The sequence below is a fragment of the Branchiostoma floridae genome, chromosome 6 (assembly GCF_000003815.2).
Source record: "Branchiostoma floridae strain S238N-H82 chromosome 6, Bfl_VNyyK, whole genome shotgun sequence".
Lineage (NCBI taxonomy): Eukaryota > Metazoa > Chordata > Leptocardii > Amphioxiformes > Branchiostomatidae > Branchiostoma > Branchiostoma floridae.
Genome location: NC_049984.1, coordinates 12622798 through 12642930, shown reverse-complemented (window position 1 = coordinate 12642930; position 20133 = coordinate 12622798). Strand labels below are relative to the sequence as shown.

At 42.2% G+C, this 20133-nt stretch overlaps 2 protein-coding genes across 4 annotated transcripts in view; one reads left to right on the top strand and one right to left on the bottom strand.

Moving 5' to 3' along the window:
- The window catches only part of LOC118417145 (enhancer of mRNA-decapping protein 4-like), an 87828-nt gene extending 78646 nt beyond the window's left edge, over positions 1 to 9182 (bottom strand). The window contains exons 1-9 of one of the 3 annotated variants that reach the window (XM_035822552.1): positions 8898 to 9182; positions 6732 to 6909; positions 5488 to 5699; positions 4610 to 4790; positions 4002 to 4176; positions 3499 to 3606; positions 3005 to 3091; positions 1967 to 2079; positions 1210 to 1305 (exon numbers count right to left, since the gene is read on the bottom strand). In XM_035822552.1, the coding sequence (XP_035678445.1) occupies positions 1210 to 1305; positions 1967 to 2079; positions 3005 to 3091; positions 3499 to 3606; positions 4002 to 4176; positions 4610 to 4790; positions 5488 to 5699; positions 6732 to 6909; positions 8898 to 9000 (1253 nt within the window). In that variant the 5' untranslated portion in view covers positions 9001 to 9182. The remainder of the gene's footprint in view (positions 1 to 1209; positions 1306 to 1966; positions 2080 to 3004; positions 3092 to 3498; positions 3607 to 4001; positions 4177 to 4609; positions 4791 to 5487; positions 5700 to 6731; positions 6910 to 8897) is intronic. The other 2 variants (XM_035822554.1, XM_035822553.1) reach the window with 2 other exon arrangements.
- Positions 9183 to 9383: 201 nt separating this feature from the next.
- The window catches only part of LOC118418103 (DNA repair-scaffolding protein-like), a 13819-nt gene continuing 3069 nt past the window's right edge, over positions 9384 to 20133 (top strand). The window contains exons 1-16 of the mRNA XM_035823933.1: positions 9384 to 9566; positions 10176 to 10291; positions 10710 to 10849; positions 11318 to 11760; positions 12144 to 12218; positions 14237 to 14439; positions 14569 to 14669; positions 15087 to 15285; positions 15767 to 15891; positions 16356 to 16585; positions 17149 to 17312; positions 17677 to 17838; positions 18123 to 18216; positions 18383 to 18583; positions 18939 to 18998; positions 19695 to 19887. Coding sequence (XP_035679826.1) covers positions 9549 to 9566; positions 10176 to 10291; positions 10710 to 10849; positions 11318 to 11760; positions 12144 to 12218; positions 14237 to 14439; positions 14569 to 14669; positions 15087 to 15285; positions 15767 to 15891; positions 16356 to 16585; positions 17149 to 17312; positions 17677 to 17838; positions 18123 to 18216; positions 18383 to 18583; positions 18939 to 18998; positions 19695 to 19887 — 2524 coding nt within the window. The 5' untranslated portion in view covers positions 9384 to 9548. The remainder of the gene's footprint in view (positions 9567 to 10175; positions 10292 to 10709; positions 10850 to 11317; positions 11761 to 12143; positions 12219 to 14236; positions 14440 to 14568; positions 14670 to 15086; positions 15286 to 15766; positions 15892 to 16355; positions 16586 to 17148; positions 17313 to 17676; positions 17839 to 18122; positions 18217 to 18382; positions 18584 to 18938; positions 18999 to 19694; positions 19888 to 20133) is intronic.

The following is a 20133-nucleotide window of genomic DNA, read 5'->3' as shown; positions in this document are numbered from 1 at the left end:
GCATGTTAGAACATTGCCGGATGATCATCTACAACCTCTTGAGTGTGAGAAACACATTGACATTACCACAAACAGCATAAACAACTGTCAGAGTCAGACAGCCTTGTAGATAGCCAGGATCACAAAGGTTACACAATACAGGTTTGGCTATTGCAAACCTGTAAATACTTTAGGCAGACTTCTCACAACACTGGCACTGCTAACTTGTCCACACTGTAATGCCTGTACTGTCACTGTCAAGCCTTCCCAATACTTCTCTATGTAAATACACATAGGTAAGGAGCTTACTGGTTGTGATGATGCAGTTATGTAAATAAATGTTGTGACTGTTTAAAAGGATGACTGCTGAGATTCATTGCTTGTAAGTTTCTGGCTCCGCTACACACACAGTTACTGATGTTATTTGATCGAAAGGCTGAGGGGAGCCACCTATCAGCCTGAATGATAACTGCAGCAGTAGCTTACAGATATCCAAGAGCTACATGTATATTGTACAATCTGTTCAAAGAATGAGATGCATGTGATTACAAGCAATACCAGAACTAGACACCAAGGTGATGTAAGCAAACAAAAATATCAGGAAATACACAATTACGTAACACAAAACTACTATCTTGTGCAAACTCTTGCTGTTAAGGGCTGTAACAGTCCCTTGCCCACAGAGTTTGTAGCCAGACTTCTAACTTGGGCATGCTAGTATGAAAAAAAGAACTACTAATGAGAGGCCAGTATGGGAGTCAACATAGAACAGTTTCCATTAGAACTATGAGATAACAACCCACTGCAACTATAGGCTTGAACTCTTGAGAAGTGACATGTAAGGTGGTAAATGTTAGGCATATCAGGACCATCTACAGCCAGTACACGTCATGTACATCACAAACAACACAAGCAGAGCCAATCTGTGATACAAAAGTGACTCCTAGCAGTAAGAGGAAGAACTGCAGCCACAAAATCATTACACACATACTCTAACCAGTGCCACTTTTTACACTCACACCCTACCACACCCGCCCCACCTCATACATTCAAACACCTCTACACCAGTCTCACCTTGTACACTCTCTCGCACACCTGTCCAATCATTTACACACTACCACACCTGACCCGTATCATAGACTCTGATACACACCTGTACAACCTGGTACACTTGTATACGAGCACACCTGTCCAACCTTGTACACTTATACACGAGCACACCAGTCCTACCTGAGAGTCTGTAGACAGGTCCAGGACACTGTGCACCACACCTTCAGCTCACGGTTGTAGTCTGCCCCTGTGATCAGGAAACGCCAGAATGGCATGCTGGAAAGGACAAGCACAAGCTCAGAAGGTTGACTCCCAATGTCCACAAAGATGTATGTCTTATGTATTGTGTTAGATGAAGTCTATCACACAAAACAACACTGCAAGAAAACTGAGAAGGGTGGATAAAACTGATTGTCAGACTAAGGGATAGATGAAATGAGATTAGATGAGATCATAGAAATCTAGAATTGTATGCTTTGTTCAGTCAGGAATATGTATCAGTGGGTATTACTCCCAACAAAATGACTGTGTCATGCCAAGTAAAGCTCAGCACATTTGAAGCTCAGCACTTCAAAAAGAACCATAGAGTAGAAAAAACTCAACTCAATTTACAAGAAATCCTCAAATAAGGAGTCTGAGAAAGTACTGCCAAAATACAGTTTAACATCACCAAGTTGCAGTTGCCTAGCAACAGAACTTGTGGTAGATCAAGGAATGATCTTGGATGAAGTGTGTCATCAAAGAGTGCAGCCTCACCAGATCTAGAGTAGACCAGCTGAACAGAGCTGGAAACACAGTATGAGGACTGTCTGACTGCTGCTCGCCCATGTCAGGGAAACCCACAGCAGTATACTATACACTACTAATTAATAATTTTTTTTTTCACATCTTAGTATCATAACTTCTGAAACTGACATCTAGCGTTGCAGACACTTACTTGGGGTCGGCCAGTTTGTGGTTGTCCAGGAACAGGAGACAGCTGAGGGGCTGGCCGCCGTGCGGCTGCCACTTGTGCAGACATCGTGGGGGGTCATCACTCTCCAGATATACCTGCCAAAACAGGCGGATTAGTCCACACATCTTCAAAACAAGTCAAACATGAAAGTAAGGCACGATCTAGACACGGTTTTTCCTGATATCGGCGAGCCGACAACCTCTCGCCGACAGCTTTTTTTCAGCGTGTAGATGGAACTGCAATATCGCCATTGAGATATCAGCAAACTTTCTCCCGAAAGGTCCGGACCATTCGCCCGATAACTTAGCAGGGGTCCCCAATAACTTGGCAGGGGTCCCCGACAGCTTCCGCGCGCGTGTAGATGTGTCCCGACTTCGGGAGGGCTCATTAGCATATAACGCGGGCTCATTAGGCTATATAGATGTTTAAGACTACAAGCGCCACGGGTGTCCCGCAGCCAACATTCCAGATCCCCCCGACACATCCACAGATATTGGCAAAAACTGTGTATAGATTGGGCCTAACTATCATCCTACCATCTTACAAGATTACATTGTTGTTTATTTACAAGCAAGGACCTCCAACAGCCCATGGTTTAGTGACTGTTTGTCACCTTTTTTCTGGCAATAATGACTGGTTCTACTTTGTACTGCAGCTGAACCATGGTTAAGGCTTAGGTCCCAATTCCCAACCCGGGGCCAGGTCCTGGTTTGGAAATGGGACCTAAGTCTTAATCACACTTCTGCAAGTACCCTATTATGACATTTCTGCCACCAGGGCAACAAACACAGTGCAGACACACAAGACAAACAAGAACACACAAAAACCAAAAACAATGCCTTCATTTTTCCAAATGCCTTCATTTTTTCCAATTCGAAGTCTAAAGCATTCCTACAGCACTGCAGTATTTGAATATCAAAGAGTATGTTTCAGCCATGATCATTAGAAACTGTGCAGATACTGACAGCAGGACAATCACTGCAACACAGCACAGATCAATGTGGTAGGAAAGGTATTTACATTCACCTGCCAGAACTTCACCCCGCCGTCCTGACTGGCCGTGGCGAGGACAGCTCCGTCGGGAGACAGGGAGCAGTCAGCAATGGGCTACAAGAAAAGATAAGTGTCAAAACATGGTAACATCAACTCTCATAATTCTACCAGGTGCCATGATACTGCCACATAAAAAATCCTTGTTCTAAAGGCCTTCACAAGGTGTTGAACACCTAAAAATCTGAAGTTTATATTGATGCTGCATTCATTTGGTAGATTCTCACTTCCAGTTCATGTATTTTATCTCATGTGTTATTATGGCATCTGGTAGAATTATGAGAGTACCTTGATAATGATAGGAGTGACGTTTTACACCTAGGCATGTAGTCACAATGGGTATTGCATAACATTCAATGGTAAAAATTACAAGCATATGACACAGAACAGCCAACACAAAACTATAGAACAGCTTGTGACTGGTTAAAAACACACTAAACAGACAGAAGATGCTGGTTCCTCACCGCCTTGCTGCTGCCCTCCACAGTGATGTAGCCAGTGGTGACATCCTTCACCTGGATCGTGTCCGACCCAAACTGGGAGATCACCAGCTCCACATCCCACACTTCTGTCTGTAGGGGAACACAATAGCAACTCCAGTAAATACCACACGTTGAGAACAATACCGGTAGAATTTTTAGTACATAAATGCTCAATGACTGTCAGTAGCCACTTCTCTGCAAAAGGAGGAGGAATGCCCACCTTACTACCTTCTACAAGTTAATGCACAAGAATATCAATACACTAGTTACATAAAACCAACAGTCTACTCAAACCAGCTTGAGGTCGCACACAGGGAGCCACCATTTCAACTACTAATAGTTCATCAACCCATCAACACGTGAATACACCTACATGTACTTCATTTTCTCCATGGACAACCAAGAAATTTCCAACAAATATCAATTTCCTTTCTAACTTTGAAACAACTTTAAAATCCAAATTTTGTATTTGTAGGATTGCTCACATTTTCATCGTGGGTAAGTGCTAAGATCCTGCCCCTCTCCTCTGCGCTGGAGGCTACAGAGGAAGCCGTGTCGCTGGCGCTGCCGTCCTCAGGGATGTACGGGCACCACACCAGGCGGTGGTTATTGCTGGGCGGGGTGCTCTCGGGGCGCATCACCTGTAACTTTTTGCTGTATCTACAAGAAGCGTCAGTTAAGGAAGAAAATACACTTATTCTTTCTATCCTTATGGTTTAAATAGATAACAAGCTCTAAGCAGGCAACCCTTACAACCTGACATTACTGTGTGGTTGCTCTTAGCTTCAATAGTTTTGGACCAGAGCCAAACCATACTTCTAATTCTCTAAATATCCTATAATTACACAAATTTTCCTTGCAGGCCACCACTCTGAAATACTCCCATTACCGTGGACACACACCCCAGCAAACAAACATGCCAACTGACTACAATACCTCAATTTCCTGGAGATATGTCATGAGGGAAGAAACAAACAAGAGCTGTTTGATGTATGAAAAATATATGCATTTGCATGTTTCATACTCAACATTCTTGGCACATCAAGGGACAGTGGAAACAAATTCTATAATTGTCGGAGAACAGAAAAGATACTGTATCTTCTGGTTGTCTTCATAGATCTGCCAGATGAAGAGGTTTCCCAGCTGGTCTGTACAGGCCAGCAGTGAGGAGCCGAGGTGAGCGAACCCCAGGTCAGTCACACTCCCCACAAACCCCTTCAGGAGGGTCCGCTCTGCTGTCTGTCTGTTGATCACTCGCACAACGTGGGACTTACCTGGAACAGATTACAGCCAAAGCTCAACACTACTCCCTTTGTATGCTGTCTTATCCATAACAGTAACAGATACAAGTGCATTTGTTTCCTGCACCCGATATACCAGAACCTGTAGCCTATCAGATCTGGTACCCCGCCGGACTCATTCACTAAAATATCAAACATTCATGAAATGAAAGGTATTTCAAAGTTGCAGACAATCTATAGAGTATTAATCTTGAGCCATTCAGATGTAGTTCGTGTTATTCAAACTCTGCTGTCCTTGGGCTGGCAATGTGGGATGGGCCGCTATAACTATAAGTGTGGTTTAATGGTGCTTATTGCAGATGCAGCCTTGATCAAGCTATTTCGTACATGATAAAAGTTTGCTAGATATCACACCTATGTAACATTTGCAATTTGGATACAACATTAATTACTAGTACATAATCTATAAAATATTAACCCTTGTCCTGCTGGCTATTTTTTGGCCAATTTAACCTCCCAGAGCTGATGGCTTCACCAGGTCAGTAAAACTTGACCTGTTCTGTGCAACTCCCCCATTCGCTGGGCTTTGCAGTCACTATTATATGCAACTTTTACATGAGAAATAGCCCGAACTCATAACAATACAGCTCAACATGACAAGGGTTGAATATGTCAATCCCGTATATAAACGGGCTCAGCAGAACAGGGCTTAAGAAATATTTCAGGCTACCTTTCAGTGCATACGCGATGTAAGTGTTGTTGATGGCCACCAGACTGCCCATGTAGTACTTGTGTTCCCAGTCGTAGTTGGCCACTGGGATGACCTTGACTCTGCTGCTGCCGCTGGTGCTGCTGGTCCCGTCAGGCGGGCTGCTGCTCAGGATGTCCACATCACGCCCAAATATGGGCACACAGCCCAGCGTGTCATCACCTTGGAGAAGTCTGCAGGTGACAGAAACTCACATTAGGCCACAGCAGGGAAACTTCATGGATGACATCAATATAATTTGTGCAGATGAGGACCTAACTTGCATAAACCAAGCAAAATATTTATCATATTATACAATCTTGGGCATGAAGGTTTTAACATTATTTGCCAAAGGTATGACATCATGGAACTTAAGTAATGACACATGCAACATGACGTTATGACACATTGACGTTATGTCGTAATACATAAGATGTGCCACTTTGGGAATATGTCAAGGTGTCCTCTGTATCTGTATCAATCTCTCTCTCGGCTTTTCTTCGCTGACGAAGATCGTCTAGGGTTGTTGCCCACGTCTGGTGCAGGCGCACTGGTGGCTGACGAGCCCAATCCGTGACAGACAGACTCGGCCGCAGCGGCTGCAGGTCAATGCTGGGTCTGTAGTTGGAGCCGTGACTTTGCGGGTCTTCCTCCTACTGCGCTTCTCTACAAGGGCAGCTTTGCGGTTCGTCTCAAAGTTAGTGACTGACTGGTTTACAGTGTGTCGCCAAGCCTCACGTTCAGCAGCAAGGACAATCTTTGGCAGACGATGATCCTCCATTCTTGAGACATGACCTGCCCAGCGTAACTGCGTTTTCATCAGGGTGGCCTCGATGCTGGGGATCTCTGCTTGCTCAAGGACTTCAACGTTGGTGATGTAGTCACTCCAGTGTATGTTGAGAATGGTGCGAAGACATCGTTGATGAAACCGTTCTAGGAGACGCAGGTGGTGTCTGTATGTGACCCATGACTCTGAGCCATACAGAAGGGTCGTCAGTACCACAATCTGTATCAATATAGCCAGTATAAACGCCCTTTGGTGTAACACACCAGGTTTGCAGGCACGTGGCACGGCAGCAGCTGATTATATTACACTGAATCACACCTAACCTTTGCACATCTGACTGCAAATATTGCTTGAAGTGTGGCTAGTGAGGATGCGCCTACAGAAGTTCATGGCAGCGAATCTAAACACCTTTCTTGTTATGTGTGCTGAGTGTACGTACATTTGCTGCCTGTCTTCAGTGAGTTGATCTGCCTCCTGAGTGGCATCTCTCTCCTCCTCCCCAGGTTTGTCAGGTTCCTCCTCACCTCCTCCTCCTCCACTTGCCTTGCTGCCAGCTTCACCCATCTCTGCAGCCCCGTTCTGGGAGGTCATACTACGAGCACTTGACAGGGAGGAATCTGGAATAAAAAAATTAAGGAAGTCAAGATCTCATACCTCCATGAGTTTTTGTGAATTTCTTATTTCTTTCATTACTAGTGTAGAATAGAATTGCTTGCTTATTCTGTCCATAGTATTAATTTTCCTACTGGCTCCCATAAAGCAACAGGTGTGTATATAACTTTAATGACCTATCCTGGAATCTTTTTTGGAACCTTTGACCTAACTTCCTGTCAGTGTCCCCACATGCCTAGCAACTTTCCCAGGTAGGCCAAGCCACCATCTCATACTGTCAAGTGCCAATATTCGATTATATCATTTCCTATGTAACATCCTGCAATTCCTGCCATTCTACACTTCAACACTATGGCATACATTACACAGAAAACAACATTTTCACCTGTACAATGCAAGCTTTACAGCAAGCAAAATGTCTAGATTCCCTTGTTGGCATGCACTTTCCCTATAGTATCACTATCGGCACATTTCCCTTTCAATACGGACGGCCATATTTTTCTTATCAAAATATTTCCCTGTTGGTGTGGACAACTCCCTAGTTCTTCCCTATCGGGACTCAGGACTTGTCCCAATTGGTGTGCATATTTCCCTGTCATGCCATTCCCTTGTCAGGATGTTGCCCCGTCAATGTGGACAATGGGGAAATGTACTAGTATAGTGATGTCTCACCTTTAGAGAATGCAGACCTGAAATTTGTTCTAAGTTTGCTTCAATGCTTCAGTTTCAATCACAGCCTCAGTCAGGGACATTAAATACATAAGGACTAGTTGACATACATTTAGAGTCACATGATGTGTTGTAATGAATAAATTCTCAAATGTCCTATATCCAGTACTGATTACTACCACCATTTTGCTCCAGATTGGACAGAGTTGGAATTGCATGAAAATGAGAGACAATACACGCTGTGCTCAGGAAGATTAAAGCATATATAAGACATACGGCATTCTGGAGGATAGAAACATCATCACCCTTGATGGAATGACTCAAGGAGAGAAATCCTCACTAAGCAACCTACAAATAAATATTCTTACCATATACATTTGTATTGAGAAGACACAGACTTGATTACACATCTAGAAACATTACCAACAACACACATGGTCAAGATACCATCGGACAAAAATAAGAGAGCACCAGCAAAACTCAGAACCTACTAAGTAGAGACCACATCTAGCAAAACAATACAGGTTAGATAAGAACTGTAATAACAACGTGTTACCACCAATGTATGTATCTTGTCATTACTGCCAATAACAATAAGCTCTTTCGCAGATTTCACACTACCCATGTGCGGGAGACAGAAATTCTGGGTAATATGTCAAAGATGAAGGTGCAGGCGCCATTGTGTTCAGGACATTGTTACGCAAATCAAGACAATGGTTGAGACGAGACTGTTTATGTCTGACTCTGACGGTCCTCACCTTTGACATATTATCCAGTATTCCAGTTTCCTGCACATGCATGGCAAACTCTGCGATAGAGCTTACTAGAATATGCTTCAATGGTTCAATGCTCCCCGAATGTTTCTGATTTCTGATAAGTTCTGCAAACTTTATTTACATGCAACAGTTTGATCCCATTGAGGTGAAAATCATGAAAGCATTGTTGTCATAACATTGTGTCATAACAATAAGTAATTGTTTCTTTGACATAATATGGCTACTACAATTCATTGTCCTAATTTGTTCATTGGGGTAGTGCACATCTGCTACACACATGTGATGGTATGAATAGTACTGGAAATTTCAACAAATCGACTTCCATAATTTCTGGTTTAGAAAGCGTGGGTGGTGTTGTCTTGAATATGGAGCAAACATGCATGAAAGTTTCACCCCCCCCCCCCCCCAAACCCAAACTATACAGTCACATTTTGTGCTGCGCCATTATCGATTGTAGCTACTTTAACACGCGATTCTTAAGGTAGACAGAGACCAATATCATAAAGCCAACTCTTACCGGAGACCAATATCATAAAGCCAACTCTTACCGGAGTCCCTTGTCCTCCCCACGTTCAGGATATCTTTCAGAAGCTGCGTCGCCTCCGCTGTGGACAGACTTGAGGGAGTGCTGCTACTTTCACCACCGTCCATGACACTTTACCACCGACTCTATCCTATCCCTTTTGCCTAGTAGGCTAAGGGAGATCTTAGAGGGAACTAGAGTGATAAGAAGAACGCCAAACGATGGTTGTTTGGCGAATGACGCGGCGAAACTTGAGGTTATTTTTCTGTGTTGGAAATCGGGACTTTCCTTTCACTCAGACTCGCTAAGATCGCGCGCAGGGTCAGCACGCACGCACCGCAGCAAAACATCAAAAACCGTCACAGAAGATTTGAGAGAAATTTGGCGCACATATTCTGATTTTTGACGCAGAAATGTGTCTAGATAATCTGACTAAATAAAAATTTGGATACAAAAGGATGAAATGTGGTGATAATCATGCGATATCAAATGCACATTGCGAACGTACTACGCTGCGGTTTTTGCTATGACCTTTGACACGACAACATGGCGGCACTCTTGAAAATTTGAAAGTTTTTTTTTGTGCATCAAACTCGGTTATTTCTTCCACAAGTTGAAAGCGATCAGGCAAATCAACTCATCAGACATCGTGGGGATAAGGAAGAGAAGATAGAAAATGTTAAAGAAGAGAAAGGTTTGTTGTCCCTTCAAATTACTACTAAAGTTGCTGTGACTGCACTCACTGAAATTGTTGAAACTTTTGTAGTTTTTAGTTTGAGGAAAAGCTCTAATTGAGAAAGGTTGTTTCATTGGAATATTACCAATCTCAAGCGTTAAAGGGTTTATGGAAAAGACTGAACTGTCCATCATGCCAGGTTTATAATACTATTATAGCAGGTCATGCAGTCTTTGGAATTTGCCATCATGGTAAAAAATATCATGTCATTATGTTATTACCACGACTGGCTATTTTGATTCACTGTTAAGCGTATCCGAGCTACTGTAATTCATTGTTAAGGGTTATTGCTATATTTTGTCCTCATAAATCAGCAGCTTTGAATTTGATGCAAAAGTCTAAGTGCTTGCTGATGAGTTCTATAGAATGTGTTAAGGAGCTTTCGATTTTACTGCTAAGCATTGTTGGCCTTTTTCAATTTACCGCTATGCGTTACCGGCATGTCTAAATTTACCTTTAAGCATCTCCAGGAGTCCCCCATACAGCCCCTCTTACAATTGTGTAATGTATAAAAATGCATAGTATCAATATTATCTATATTGCCTTGTGCTTCATCACTACATTCAGAACCCATCATCCAACAAGGGGTTCCCATCATTTGAGTCCTTCCATGAGGAGGCAGGGAGCCACGACCAGCGCAGACAGGGAGGTGTCAGATCAGCTGCTTCTTCAAGTACCAAGAGGTGAGCATGTCTTAAAGTTTTATGCTATAGATGTGACATTATCTATTGAAAGTCATCACATTTTGTGGCAGGATTGATTTAACAGGTGGCTATCACTTTTCCAAGAGTCAATCTGGAGACTGGACTGTAAGGTTTGATCCACTCACACTGAGAAGGACCTGTACTCAGTGAAGGTGGTGTTCTCTTTAACATAGCTCGTGGCTTTGTCCCTGACCAAAGATGAGAACTTAGTTTAGTTTGGAAACTGGTGTTAGGTGCCTTTCCCAAGGGCACAACACTGGGACCTACTTGGAATTTGAATATTTGAACCTAGAACCTGTACAATCTTGCTTAGTATTTAGTTATCAACCATAAACACAAGACTACCTTGCAACCCTGAAATGTGAATTGTTGGTGACTCCCATCTTTATCACTACAGGCTTCACAGCGAGTGGTCCAAAGCTGGAGAGGGATTTGCAGGTTTCAGTCTTGATCCTGAAGCACATGATCATAACAAACCCCACAGCAGGAAAAGACCAAGAGTAGGGTCCTGGGATCAGCCAGGGGTCTGTAGGCAAGGTGAGCAACAATTTCTGTTCTTGTATGCAGAGCCTCTCACATGACCTACACAATATACATAGGGGAGGCTATGTGATCAACCAGTCTGAGGTTGCCACTTTTGTTGGAATAGCTTCTAATCAGCTATCAGCCAGTCAAGCCACCCCCACATAAGTGGAAACTTCAATCTGGTTTAGCAGAACCTACCCAATCCATATTGTATTAAGTCATGTGCAAGGCTCTGCTTACTTGGAGAATGTGAAATGTAAATTGGTTCAGGTAACAGGGAAACCTTAATGTTCTTTTGTCTTTAGGAATGAATCAAAATATGTACTTATAATCAAATCAAAATAAGTACAACTTCCTTTAACCACATGCAGTCTGTATTCAAATCTCAATGTTACCATGATGCACAGGATATGCTGTATTAGAAGCCTGTTGTACAAAGTTGTATGTTCCTTGCAATTAGTTTTTGTCTTGTTGTTTCAGAGAGGAACCCAAATACCTCTGAGGATATTCCCATTGAGTGGAGTGAAAGTGAGGATGAGGCAGAGCAAGAAGCTGACAGCTTATCAGACATTGTTCCATTGTCTCCTGTCCAATCAGCTTCACAGGAAGAAGACAACATTATCAGCTCTGACCAATCAGATGCAGTCCTTCCTGCACGGTCAGAAATCAGCCAATCGGAGGCCAGTACCATATCACATCACAGCCAATCAGAACCCACACCTACTATTGTTGACCAATCAGGATGCACCTCACCTAGTCCAATCAGCCCCAAAAGTATGGCAAGACATACAATTCCTAAAGTTCTAGGAGCTTCAAGACTTAAGAGGCGTTCCCATGTTAGCAGTAGTCCACAATCTTGTGCAAAGGTTCGGAGTTCTGTGGTACAGAAGCTGTTGTCACTGAAACCTGAAGTAACAGCAGAGGTGAGCTACTTCAGAAGTTTGACAATGTCATATTGCTCCTGTACCCATTGCCATGCGTAATAATCAGTAGTTATACAAGGAGTTTTCAGTGTTCTTGTAAGCTTTTTTTCCAAGTCACCTAGTCATGAATACAAATATAGATCAATCTCTATGAATCTTCATTCATAGTTAGAGTATAAAAGACCTGTTTCTTCCAGATCTCTTCAGTGTCACTGACGAAGGATAGTGGATTCTATCCGAAACGTCTGACCGTTTCAAAACCATATCCAGTTGCTTGAGTAACTATTTTTGGCGTATCAATCTCTATGTTGTGTTTTAGGAAGTATGGTGTTCTTCTTGTTCTATTATACTCCATTCACATCCAATGCTTTACTGTTACACAGGATGTAGAGATCTCTGACTATGAATCTGCAAGTTCTGACGAGGCAGATGGAGACAAGGCTGTGTCATCCTTAGAGGTAAGAATGGGGAAATGTTTTCAGATCTCATCAGATCTTTCAGATCTTAGTTACTGTGCTTATTCATAGATTTTGTGCTTGTTTGATCTTTGTGTCTCTTTCGGTGTTCAAAATTCATTTTTGGTAACGCTAGTTAACCTTTATTCGTTGCGTTTTTCATCAAGAGTCAGCTTGCTCCAATCTGGCAGAAGAACAAAGCATAATTTCTGTCTTTAACATGGTGATATTGTTGTTTACCTTTGTCATTCATCCCATCCACGATATAGTTTCTCTCCTGCCATGCTAATATGAAAATATCTCAATTTGAAAACACCGTCGCGTTGCGTTGAGAACGACCGCGCTCCCGGAGGGCGTGACCTTTATTCGTTCTGACTAGACTCGTTATGTTTGTCCACTGCTAATTACTTTATTCTGAAGCTATTGTTCCTTTTTTGACATGAATGGAGTGCTCTAGATTACAAACTTATACAGGCAACAAAAAAATCCCGACAACTACCGCTGAGTATTTACATCGCACGCAGTAGCGCGTTGGTAAAAAATGAGGTCGTTGGGTCAGTAGACCGTGACGTAAAATCGATCCTGGCGCCATGATCGTTCCATGAAACTTATGCACCTTTCGTTGCAACTTGAACGGCGTGCTGCGGCTAGTACCAAGCGGGTAATCATCAGTTTGCAGTACAACCATCTGTACAGTGTTATGCAGTGTTTTGCACCCTCCACACGGCAAAATGTAATATTCCGATATATTTGTGTCAAAGGTCTATTCCGGCGGCCAACAACACTAAAGATGAAGGGGTGCGATGTCTGATATATCATTGTTGTCAATGCCCTGGATCAAAGAACGAAAGATTCCACAATAAATGATATAAAACATTGCTGTCAGACTCGTGGTCGACAAATATGCAGTGCAAATCTTGTTATCGATGTATCATACCCGTACTGAGATTGTTGGTATCGTCTTCAAGGCCGTATTTGCAACAGTTTAACACTACGCCTGGCTTGGGACTTTAACATTTTGAAAAAAGGGGACCAGAGTAAAATCAATTAATTTGTCGATGTTCAATATCATTTCCATTCTTGGTGGTGCATAAAATGTTTAATAGATGGCTGCTTAATGATCTAAGAGAGTAAGGCGAGTTAGTGAGTTATTAAAGGTAAGTTTAAGAAATACCTAGTAATGTCGTCATCCAATCTTTTTCCCGCGCTTGCGACCGTAGGTTTCTGGGGGAAAAAACATGGCGACGTTCGATCGTGCGCGGGAGGTTTTGGCAACAAAGAGACGGTTTTCGACAATTGATCACACTTTGAGTCCAGTTACTGGTTAGCAACACAAACTTTATTGAGTTGTCTTGTGCATGATAATTGTGAACTAGAAGCGAATGTGATAGATCTCGCCATTCCAGCTAACAACGCGCTGATGCAATCTGATCCCATGAAGCGCTCAGTCTATTACAATAAGGGACGGTACGTTTTTGACCTCGCTGTTTTCGAATGCGTGGTCATCGGAGCCTTTTCATGAATATTCTGAACACTTGAGTCTCTCGGTTATGCATCCCTGTGGTTATTACTGATGTTGCATTCATCGTATCTCCGTAGATTCCCTGTTTTTGAAAAAAACGAATTAAGGTAACTGAACGAATAAAGGTTAACTAGCGTTACTGTCTGAACGGATACAGAAAAAAAAAATGATTTAAAAAGATAGATGTCAGCAAAGCATAACTACTGCATCTCTTCAGATCTTGAATATGCAGTTCAGATACATGTAACTTCAAAATTTTTGTAACAAAGTCGTATCACAGAGTTTTCTTTTTTTCTGACTCTTGTCAGGAATATGCTATGTACTCAAGCACAACATGTACAGTATCTAATGTACATGTCCTTACACAAATATCTATGTGCATCAGTACTAGTACAACCATGGTAAAAAATTAGGTTAACACCAATTTTGGTGTACAAAAGTGCATATACCTGTACGTCTAGCCCTGTTTCTCATGTCTGATGGCTAACTGTCATTTCAGGTGGCCACTGGTTCATCTGTGTCCATCTCAACCCCTGATGCCTCCCCAGCCAATCCCATCTCTGCTTCAAAGGGCTCACCAAAGACAGGCTCTGATTGGCTGAAGAAGGTCCAATGGCAAATCAGCTCACCCAAAGATGGAGACAATGAGGAGGAGCCAAGAGGCCCTTTAGACTCAACCAGGAAAGGCAAGAAGTTTGTCAGGTAGGAAGATGAATGCCTAAAAATCTTCTAAATTTTTACCGGGTAGAATTTTGATACCCGTGATGTGATATTATTGAAAGTTTAATAATCATACATCTTGTGGATACAATGTATTTCATCTATTTTTAGGGGAGGGTTTGCTGAGCAGCTGCAGAGACTACAGTCCCGAGAACGTGCCTCTATCACCTTCTGGAACCACAAGGTAGCCAACTCGACATTTGACCCCTCAGGTAAGAAACATGCGAGTGTGAGTGTGTACCTTTATAGGCGGCATGACCACTGTTTGGTGTAACACACCAGCTTTGCATGCTTGCAAATCAGTGGCAGCTGGTTATATTACACTGAACGACTTGTCACACAGATTAAACCTTTCCACATATAGCTGCAAGCATTGTTTAAATGCTATCTGTTCACTGTAAGATCATGCATAGTTGGTTCATATCTCACTTGAAGGCATAACTATCTATTGTTGTTTTCTGGGCATGTATTAGATACTGAAATGTCGTTTTATACATCATGCATAGTGTGGACATTTTTCTTCTGCCTGTAAGTGCCAGCCTCTGTAGATCTGTTTTCATTTCAGTGATAATCATGTCTGAAAAAAGTATAAAGGATTTGCAACTAAACAGCCTTTGTTCCTTTGGTAGACCAAAAGACATGCCTGGTGGTGAAGGTGCTCAGCTCATGTGTGGAGTGCAGTGTGCACATCACCAAGTGTAAAACCCTGTCTGGTCACAACCTTCTGGATGATCCACAATCTCCATATGTGAGCGTCCTGTTCAACAAACAGACGGCTGAACAACTTGGACTGATGCCGGGAAACACAGTGGCCATATATCCACCCTGGTAAGAGAAGATGTAATATAGGGCTAATGAGCTACACTGATGAGGGATGTCCCTGTGGCTCAACTGGTAGCAGCCTCGTACATGTCTGCACCATTGACCTCCTCATTCCAATTAGTTTGTAACTGGGAGATTCCGGTTCAATCCTGGGAAGGGCATCTCAGCTACACTAGTCACTAAAAACTTCAAGAATCTGAATGATTAAACAAATGACCCATCCGAAAGTGGCATATATGGTGTCATAAGCCTCATAAGGCATGGTCAGTTTCCGGACAAGGTGGTTTATGAGATGGTGAACCAAATACACAGAAGGAAAGTGTGTTATTAATGTTATTATCATATAGCCACGATGGGATACAGATATAGGCTTAAAATAAAGATCATGGAGATGTAGTGGAGAAGTGATGTATCTATAAAAGAAAATGTTTTAGCATAATAAGTTTTAGTTGATCCAAGTAAGATGTCCTCTTCCGGTCCTTTCCAGGCAGAAGCTGAGTATTCCTGCACATGACTACCCATTTCTGCTGTGTACATACTACTGTCAGCCTGTGGCAGAAGGCACTGCTGACAGTCAAGAGAACCTGGAGGTTGAACAGAGTGAGATTAAAGGTGGACATTTGTCTAAGTGTTTTCAACCCTAGCATACTTTGGCCATGTGTCCTGCATTTTAACAGTTGAGTTTTTGTGTAAACTTTCGAGTCACTGTTGTTTTTATGCAAATGTGAGCAATTCTGTTGTTGCTTTGTTGGCGATCCAGTTGATGATCCCACATTTGTTTCTCTTGTTTCTTCTCTGTAACCAGTAAACTGCTTTGGTTTGCACATAACACACCTGTTTTGTACAAGCTGTGTAATACTGGACTGTAAGATTTGATCCACTCACACTCCATAAGTTTGCTGGGGTTTTTTAATGTGCCCAAGGTGCAATTTCTTAAAAGTTGGGACCTCTTGCTTACCATTACAGTATTAATTAAGATTATAGTTGTAAGGTACTTGTCGCAAAGGCACAACATTGGGGCATGCTTGCTGGTCTTGTGGTTAGGAATAAACACATCTCTTACCATGTTCTGACAGGCCCAGCCCCCAGTCTGGTGACCAACTTGTCACCACAGAAAGCCCAGACGGTCCACTCCATGCTGACATCAACCAGGAAGTCCCTCAGGCCCTCCAATCTGTTCCCTGCTGGCACCTCTACAGGAGAGGCCGGTACAGCAGCTGATGAGGACAGCTCAGCAGGACACAACAGGCTGTACTCTGTAAGAACTGGTCAGGAGAGGCATCAGGCAGTCAGGTCATTTCTTGAGGTACTGTACCCACAACCATTAGAATTACTGTTGTTCCACCAGGGGATCTGTATGGGAAGATCCTGGGAATTCTTAGTTTAATGGTAAATTTAGGACAACTGGCAACTCTTAATGGAGGTCTGGCAATGGTTGGTGGTAAATTGACATGTTGCTCTGAAGTGACTTTTGGGCAATCTTACATTTGACTTTGCAATAAGAATGATTTGGCAGTAATGCTTAATGATGCACTTAGGATAACATTAACATGGTATGACAATTTTTTGTACAATGAGTAAAAAACTGACAGTGCTTAACATTGAATTGGAGAGGTCCAGCTCTAAAGATAGTGTGAAGCCTCATGAAAAAAAGCATGCCAATGCTCCTACTAGGCCAGGTTCACTGTCATACTGGTACATACCGCAAAGATACATAGTATTACTATGATTATGCAAACAACTATTGCAGGACTGGACAGTACATGGAATATTACAAGTAACTGTCCATTATCAAATTGTTTTCTTGCTAGTCCAGTTTCTCTGTAGGTTTATTATGTAATGAAATCCTGTTATTGTTTCTTTCCGAAGGCAATTGAGGGGTTGTCAGGTAGAGCATCACCAGGCTTACATGTGGTGGCTACTGTACAGAGAGTATGGTGCCAGCGGCATCAAGTCACCCTAGGACAACAGGCACTGCTACTGAGGGCAGCCAAGACACAGACATCAGTGGCAGAGCCCACACAGGAGCTCAGGTAAATGCAGATGGAGGGTTGACAGTGTATTGCATGCATGTATTGCATCAGGTCAGTTTAAGGAGATTTTTTAATGACATCAGAGCCCATCTTGGGATGATTAAAAAGCAAACAAGAAATTTTTATCTGTCCAGAAATGGTAAACATGCCAAGAAAACAATGATAATGGGAACATATGTCTTGTGGTAGTCTTGATTGTACTTGTCAAAGTGACACTAGTGAGGTAGCTATGAGTAGATGTAGAAGTGAAACTAGTTTGGTTGTTGTTGACATGAAACTGGGAAAGTAGCTATCATGACATGGTTGTAGTTGTAGAAATGAAGTGAGGTTCTAATACTTTCATCCATATTTTCCGTCTTTGTAGGTGGCACCTGCTGTTAGAAGATGGACATGGGGCATTCTGTGAGCTGCAGGTGCCGAACGTTCTACTGCAGGAGGAGGGGTGGGCAGCATGTTTACATGGAGGGGAGGGGAAAGAATGGGTGTTTTCTGGGCTCAGAGTTACTCATCGGGCCAACAGGAGTCGGTAAGTCTTCTCTCTGAGGTTGAAAAGTTTATGATCTTTCTTCTCTAGGTAATGCAGCACTACTATATCTCTTGCACTAACCACTTCATTATGTAAAAAATCTCATGTTCTCATGAGGAAGGAAGAATCACGTATTGCATTCATTTGCATTAGGTCATATATTATACATGTGTATATAAGTTTGATTCATAGTCATATCTGTCTAAAATACCATTAGATTATGCTACTTAACTTTCTTTACTGTCTTTAATTGCTTTTACAGACACTTTGTTTCCCTTCCACAGAATGCCTACACTGTTCAGTCTGATTGATTCCGTGTGGTCAGACAGCACAGCCAGGGAGTCATGGACCTCTCAACAAGACAGTGAACAATCAGAGGTATGTTGTACAGGCCTTCACTGAAGTACCAAACCACTAGTTGTATTTTGCACTAGGAGGGAAAGTAGGTTTTTGCAAAATCAAAACAACATTGTAATACAGTCATACAAGAGAGACATTTTGTGCTTTGCATCTTAGTTCACATTCCTGTATATTTTTTCTGTAGAATGCATATGTGAGCATGCCAACGTGCCTACCCCCAAGTTTCTGTTACTTGGTGTCGGCCTGGCCAGGAGAGAGCAGAGTGGAGCCCCCTGAGGACAACCTCACCAGCAGTACCAGGGACGGCAGTGGGCAATCCAAAGACAGTTCCATCTCTGCCATATACAAGTCTGCACAGGTTGTAATGCTTGCAGACAGTGAGGAGGTAAGAATAGTAGGGTTACGTAATGATCTGTCTTGAGGTGTGTTCTGTGTCTTGAGGAATGTTTGGTTTGTATAATCACTGAATAAACCACAAGTGAGCAAAGGGGGTGTACCTGTCTTAAATGATTTTGGTTTTCATGTCATGCAAATTCTTACTTGGTATCTGTCTTTTACATTTGTCAAATTCTTGACGGAATGCTTATTAAGACTACATCATTATCTTCATGATAAAGGGGGTATTTTTGTTTGTTTGTTTTGGTGTGTGCTCAAGATTTCCCTCTGGCACAGGTCCAAGGTTGGCCTGGGATTAAAGCTGTTTTTACTGACTTTGTTGATGTCTCCTTGTTCTTCCCCAGACTGTTGCAGACTCAGCAAGGATCAGCCTCTATGTTAAACTGAGATTTTGGAGATCACAGGTTTGTTTGTTTCTTTGTTGTTTTTTTGCATAACCCTTAGGAGAGCACAACTGTTACAGTTCTGTACAGTTAGTAAGGCCAAACTGTATGTTTGATCCACTCATACTGAGAAGGACCCCTACTCTTTTGTGGTGAGATCCTTTACATGTTTGAGGTGTGGCTCTCTCCTCAAACAATTTCCTACAACTTTATGTCCCTTCCAAGAGGGCATTTCTAACCAAAGCTAGGGAATCATTTTCATCTGTGTTCAGGGAAAATAGGTGTAAAGTGCCTTCTGTTAGGACAGAACATTGCGGCCAGCTAGGAACTCAAAGCCAGAACCTTTGCTGCTTTAGATTCCAGGTTAACAGCCCTAACCTCAAGACCTCCTTGTACCAGGTAGTAGTAGGGAAAGATGATACTTTGCTATCACTTTTTATTTAGGCTCATAGTTTTTTTGTTTTTTTTTCAAGGCTTTATTAGTAAAACAAATAATACATTTGTCAACAACAGAGTATCTAAGCTACTATTGTACATGGAGTAATTTGAAGTACTAGTGAAATACACAATAGGTAATGCGCATGGAAGAAGTATCATTGTCTATATAAGCATTTGATAAGACATGAGAGAAATGCTTATATAGACATTTAGGCTCATAGTTACCTTTTATTTAGGTTCATAGATTTAAAAACATATTATATATATTGTATTTCCCAGCCATCTGGAGACAGCAATTCTACAATGGAGACAGGACGTGTTCTATTTGTGTGGGATGGCTCCACCACAGACTCCTCCCAACCATATTCCAAAATAAATGTACGACAGTCGTGTGTCATCACAGAACAAGTCATGAACCTGATGAAGCAGCCTGGTGCCTGCTTGTTTTTGAAGGATATACTCTGGGAGAAAGGTTAGTATTGTTATATTTCAGCCATACATAGTATGGTGAAATATATTGTATTCGTAATGTTTCTTTCTTTCTTTCTTTCTTTCTCCTGTCAAATCTTCAAAGTGATTCATCTCCGCCGTTCCTGGACCGAATGACCTGAAATTTGGCACAAGGGCAGAGTGAGCCAATACCAAAATGTGTTTTTTTTTTCATTTTTTTCATATCTGCTCCTTAAATGATTTTATTAAGGTTTTATTGCAACTTTTG